Source organism: Panthera onca, chromosome Y, assembly GCF_046562875.1.
Source record: "Panthera onca isolate mPanOnc1 chromosome Y, mPanOnc1 haplotype 2, whole genome shotgun sequence".
In the NCBI taxonomy this organism is placed as follows: Eukaryota; Metazoa; Chordata; class Mammalia; order Carnivora; family Felidae; genus Panthera; species Panthera onca.
The window spans coordinates 8,557,677-8,562,980 of record NC_138358.1 but is presented as its reverse complement, the minus strand read 5'-3'; the positions used below and the strand labels follow the sequence as shown (position 1 = coordinate 8,562,980).

The following is a 5,304-nucleotide window of genomic DNA, read 5'->3' as shown; positions in this document are numbered from 1 at the left end:
ATACAATAAATCTCCAAATAACAGGTCTGTCTCTTCCTCCTCCTCCTTCCAGGCTCTTCCTGCCCAAGAAGGCAGGCCTCTGTGCACATGGCAACACCGGCCCCACCCCAGTACTGCACCTCTCCCGCACACACAGAATCACCCGGGCAGCGGCAGGACAGTCACACTCAGGTCCCTTCCTCATCGTCCCTCCTCAGGTCCCCATACACACACACACACACACACACACACACACACACCAAAAACAGAAGGGTTTTTAGCTTCCTGTATGTGTCCACATAAACATCGTGGAAACTCTTCAAGGCTGCCACACGTTATCTCTTCCTCAATTCTCTCCGGGGCACGTAGAAGACAGGAGACTCATCCACCCATCTCTTCCAGCACTGGTGGCGTCCTCCATTGTTTCTGCATGGGCAAAGATAGAAGCTCTGCACGATTCACGCCCACACAGATGCAGAGCCCCTGACGCATGTGGGCACACGCAGACACATTTGCGTACACGCGCACACACGCGCCCCCACGCAACAGACACCAAGAATGATACGGGATATTTGCAAATACATCCCAGATGGTGTCACTCTTGTGCCTCGCCCTTTTGCGATCCCCCTTGCTTTCTCACCCAGGGATTCATTTCCAGCCCCCAATGGCCTTGGACCAGTTCTAAGAATGGCTGTCGGGTTGCGGGAGGACATGGCGTGGTGGGGCACATGGAAGGAAGTGCGAGATTCTCACCACAGTGGCGCCTGGGGACACGGCAGCTCCTGACCCAAAGACTGGCAGGCAAATCCAGACTGAAGGAGCAGGGGGAAGCCCGGGACAGGGCGGACATCCACGGGGAGCATTTGTGGTGAAGCACTGCTCCTCCCGAGTTGCTCTCCAAAGCCCCAGCCCACAGCACGACTGCATCTGGTTTGCAGGCTTCGACCCTCTGTGTGTTTGCAGCTGAGTCTCTGCAGGTCCCCTGTCATCCTCCCACCCTCTCCCCATGCTACCTGTGTCCCTGTGTCGGCGGACCTTCCATTTCCAAGCCAATGTGTGGCCCACGTTCCCTTGCCCATACAACACGCAGGTCAACACACCGCATACTGGGGTTCTCACCGACACGTGAGCACGTCAGATCACTGTCTTCTGGTCCCTTCCTCCCTCAGGTAGTACTGCAGGGGATTGGGCCACAGGTCCTCGATGATGATCTGGAAGAGGACACAGGCCGGCGCCACATTGGGCATAGCCCACTCTCCTCTCTGGCCGGGGGCCACCCACATCCCCACTGCTGACGAAGGCCTCAGGGGCCCCACCTCGGCAATCCTGTTCGCCCCTGGGCAGCTGTGCTCACACAGCCAGTTGAACAAGTTAAGGCTGGTGGGGTCATGCCTGCGACTGGGAGCTCCACGTTCATCATCCCAGAACCACTGGACTGGAGTGGAACGCGATGTCCTGTAGCCTGCAGGAAGAGAGGATTTGAGGAGCAAGCTGATGGCCTCCTCCCCACCCACCTGCCCCTCCCCCTCCCCCTCCCTCCTGCCCCTGATTCATGCTCCTCATCCCCCTGCCCCGCACCATCATGGGACCCACACCCTACCAGCAAAGCTCAGCTGATACTCCTTAATGATCACTGGGTTCCGGAAGTACGGGTTGGCCCCAAAGAAAAACATCACTCTGCAGCGGTACTTGGGATGGCCCACTTCTTCCACCTGCCGTGAGCAATGGGACAGGAGGGGGCAAGTGTCCTCCCTCGGGGTCCTGAGCTACTTGCCTGGCTGTGAGGGTGAGCACCTTTGCCTCACCCTCTCCTGCCCAAATCCCACCCCCGACGGGACGGCCCCCAGCCACAGCCTCCCCGGTCTCACCTCCAAGTCGACCACGTAGCTGAGCACGTCTTTGTCCTGGGCACCGATCATGGCCGACAACTGGGGGTGATTCAGAATCTGTGCTGTGTCAAGGAGCTGTGCCTTCAGATGCTGTGGAAACAGACACAGCCCCCCTCCAACCCTCCCAGGCTAAGAGCAAGGGACTAGATCACGGCATGTGCAGAAAGACCAGGAAACACTAGTCCCCACACTCCTCAGCCTCTGCAGATGCATCAGACCCCATCGACACTGGGCAGTCCGTTGGCTTCCTGTACCTCCCACGCTGTCTGCACACAGCAGGGAGAGACTCCACTGCCTGCACGCCTCACAGTTCCTTCCTATATCTGACCTGTGTGGGCTGCCAGCAGCCCATCATAGCTTGTGATGTCGGCATGTGCTCTGACCCCTCCTCACGGCTGGGTTTCTTGGCATATTCCCGTGAAGACCTATGTTGTCACCAGCCTCCTGAGTCCAGATGGAATAACATGGCTTACAGGAACCCGACTGCACACTTACGCTGCAAGCAGAGGGTGTGGGAGGGAGAAAGAGATCGAGAAGCACGGACGAGGAGGGCCGAGGAGGGAAAAGGATTAGACACAGTGACACGGCCAGTCCGGAGAGAAAGACATGGGTGGGACCGAGCCGGAGCCTGAGGACAGAGAGGGAAGCAGGGGTGGAGATACCAGGAGAGAATCCTCTGTGTGTGTGTGTGTGTGTGTGTGTGTGTGTGTGTGTGTGTGTGTGTGTCAGGGTCTGAGGAGGCAGCTTGTACCCCATTCGGAGTGGGTCTCAGTCGTCCTACTGTCTGGCAAAGGGGCGTGGCGTGGTTCCACTAAAGGTCACGAGTGTGTGTCTGAAATGCTCTCTTTTGAAGGAACTGCTAGGAAACGTGCACAGCCTGTGAATGTGAAGGTGGGTGTGCGGCCTGCGTAACTCTCCCATTTTGCAGCGAAATATTTCCTTGCCTTATCTGCTCTGAGTGAAGGCTGCTTTGTGCTACCCTAGCTCTGGTAGCATGGGGACACATGGCTCGTGTCTGCAAGTAATATTTGAGACCAGCCTGCAGGCCAACGTTGGCGGAGACCTAGAGGAAACAGACCCAGTCACCAAGTCCCCCCATCCCCAACAACCGCCCCTGTCCAAGGCCTTACACTGGATCCCAGACCACACCAACCCAGGGCCAGGGACCATTCCCCAGCTCTCCTCTCTGGGGGCCATCGCCCTGAGGCACCCTGCTCTCAGTGCCCAGCCCTCCTGCACAACAGCCCCCGCCATCACCCACCAGCACAAGGAAGGATACCGCCTGGGCCCAGAAGCCAGGGATGTGCTTGATGATGGCCCTTCTGTGATCCAGGTAAGAAATCTGCCTCCGAAGAATCCTGCGCTTCAGCCGCCATAAGGCCCTGGAATCCTGGGCATTCCCAGCGCTGATCTCCAGCTGAAGACGCTCCAGTGCTGCCAGCGGGTCCTGGGCTGAGGCAGGACGCAGCGCTGGCTCTTGCTGCTGCAGCGGCTGGGAGAGCTGGGGCCCCTCCTCCGCCTCTGCATCTGCCTCGCGCTTCTCCTCTTGCTCCTGAAACTCCTCCTGCTGCTGTCTCTCAACTTCCACCTCCTCCTCCTCGTGCATGTCCTCTGCTTCTGGCTTGGCTTCCTCAGAATTCTCCTCTCCAGCCACCTCATCCTTGGTCGCCTCGCCGTCCTCTTCCTCCTCCCCGATCACCACCTCAGCCGCCACCATTCCGTCATCCAATATCAGCACCAATTCCTCCGCTGGGCTTGCCACCTGTATCTCACACCCGGCCTGGGCTTCCTGCACAGGATGGGCGCTTGCCGCCCCTGAACCTGGGGACTGCGGCCAGCCCACGCCCTCCAGCGCCCCTGCATTCCCGCGGGGCCGGGACTCTCCACCTTTCGCATCCGGGACGATCAGGGCCCAGGGTCGGCGGGAATCTCCGCTTTGTCCGGACCGCGACACGCTGGCCATGACGCTCGGCCCCAGCCCCAGTGTAGCTAGGGCAGCCTCAGGACAAGGACAGGAAACGGCAGCAGGTGGGGGGAGCCTTGGCCGCAAGACCGTTAGCTCCCTGAAGCCTCCCGCCGCAGCCCGCCAAAGTTGAGCGCAGGCGCACAGGCTCTGGGATTTGAGGACTCCGCATTGGCTGTGGCTGCTGTGGAGGAGGGGCCGAGACAGAGGCAGTGAAGAGTGTGCGCATGCGGCCTGGGGGCGAAGTGGTTCCAGGGCAGGTCAGGCCAGCTGGCCAGGTTCGGGGAGCAATCAGTTGCAAGACAGCAAGACAGGGTGCTGGCCGCCAGCAAGCGCGCGCCAATGGCCGGTCCAGGCTCTGGAGCGAGTGCCAAGGTGCCAGCGTGGCCCCCGTTTGCCGCATGTCCTCTTCAGCGCTGTCACCTTCCAGGCTTCACTTGCGAGGTCCCCGGTATCGCGCAGTGTGTGGTCGCTTGTACACCCTTTCCCCAGAGGCCTCACTACGGGCACCAGAGCGTTCAGCACAGGATCGTCCACGCCGTGAGCCACTCCCTGCTCCGTCCCTTGCCCCTTCTTCATGAAGCTGGGGCAAAGCCTGGAGAAGTCCTTAGTGTCACGCCTACCGGGGCCACATGGCCGTCCGCACGGTATCTCCTCCTTGGCCGTCAGGCTGAGGGCGGCGGTAAGGTGGGTGCCCACCCAGAACCAGTGACACCCACCCTAGACCCACCCCACCGCCATGTCCTTGCAAGAAAACAGCTCAGTAGACCTCACTGCACTGCAATTCAGAGCAAAGAACAACCCCCAGAGCACCATCTGCCACTGGTGCCCTACTGATCTCCGTACAGAGCGCCAGGGAGATGGGGTAGTAGTAGGATTTAGCAGCTTGCTCCGGTCCTGAAATCTAACCTTCCACTAAAAGGAGGACGACTCCAACCACGCAGGGCACGTAGGGGCCCTTCACCGAGAATTGCAGACTTGTCTGTGTCTGTCTCTGAGAAAGCCCTGTGCCTGCTTTCACTAGTACACGCGAAAGCAGACGAGTTCCCTTCCCATTTCCCAGGCACCAACAAGAATTCTGAAGAAGCATGCACCCAGACACAGAAGGTCCACTGAGAGAGACAGCGAAAAAGAGACACACAGAGAGACAGAGCTATAGAGGGAGAGAGAGAGACACGTGCAAGCAGAGCAGATGAAGGAAGGACGAGTGGAGGGGAAGACCGGCCTGGAGAGGGAGAGTCCGGGGAGATTGGTGGGAGAGACGGGGAGGAGGAGCAAGACAAGAAGAGACAGAGGGGCACCTATTACAAGGAAGACAGGCGGAGACAGGGGGAGGCATTAGTGATGGAGAGGAGGGAGACGAAGACAAAGAGAGCTGGAAGGAAAGTGGGAGGGAGGGACAGGAAGAAGACAAGGGAGGGGGAGGTAAGGAGAGGGTAGGAGGAAGGAGAGCAGGGGCAGCCGAGGCGGAGA

General features: G+C 59.4%; 1 protein-coding gene across 1 annotated transcript; it reads right to left on the bottom strand.

The window, feature by feature from the left end:
• Positions 1-251: 251 nt before the first annotated feature.
• LOC145715076 (testis-specific Y-encoded protein 8-like) lies at positions 252-3,860 on the bottom strand. Its single transcript, XM_081794659.1, has 6 exons — positions 3,148-3,860; positions 1,848-1,925; positions 1,580-1,691; positions 1,296-1,441; positions 1,099-1,190; positions 252-405 (listed from the first exon to the last, which is right to left on the bottom strand). Exons 1-5 carry the CDS (start codon positions 3,829-3,831, stop codon positions 1,119-1,121), a joined length of 1,092 nt encoding a protein of 363 aa, XP_081650785.1. The 5' UTR covers positions 3,832-3,860; the 3' UTR covers positions 252-405; positions 1,099-1,118.
• Between the last annotated feature and the right edge of the window lie 1,444 nt (positions 3,861-5,304).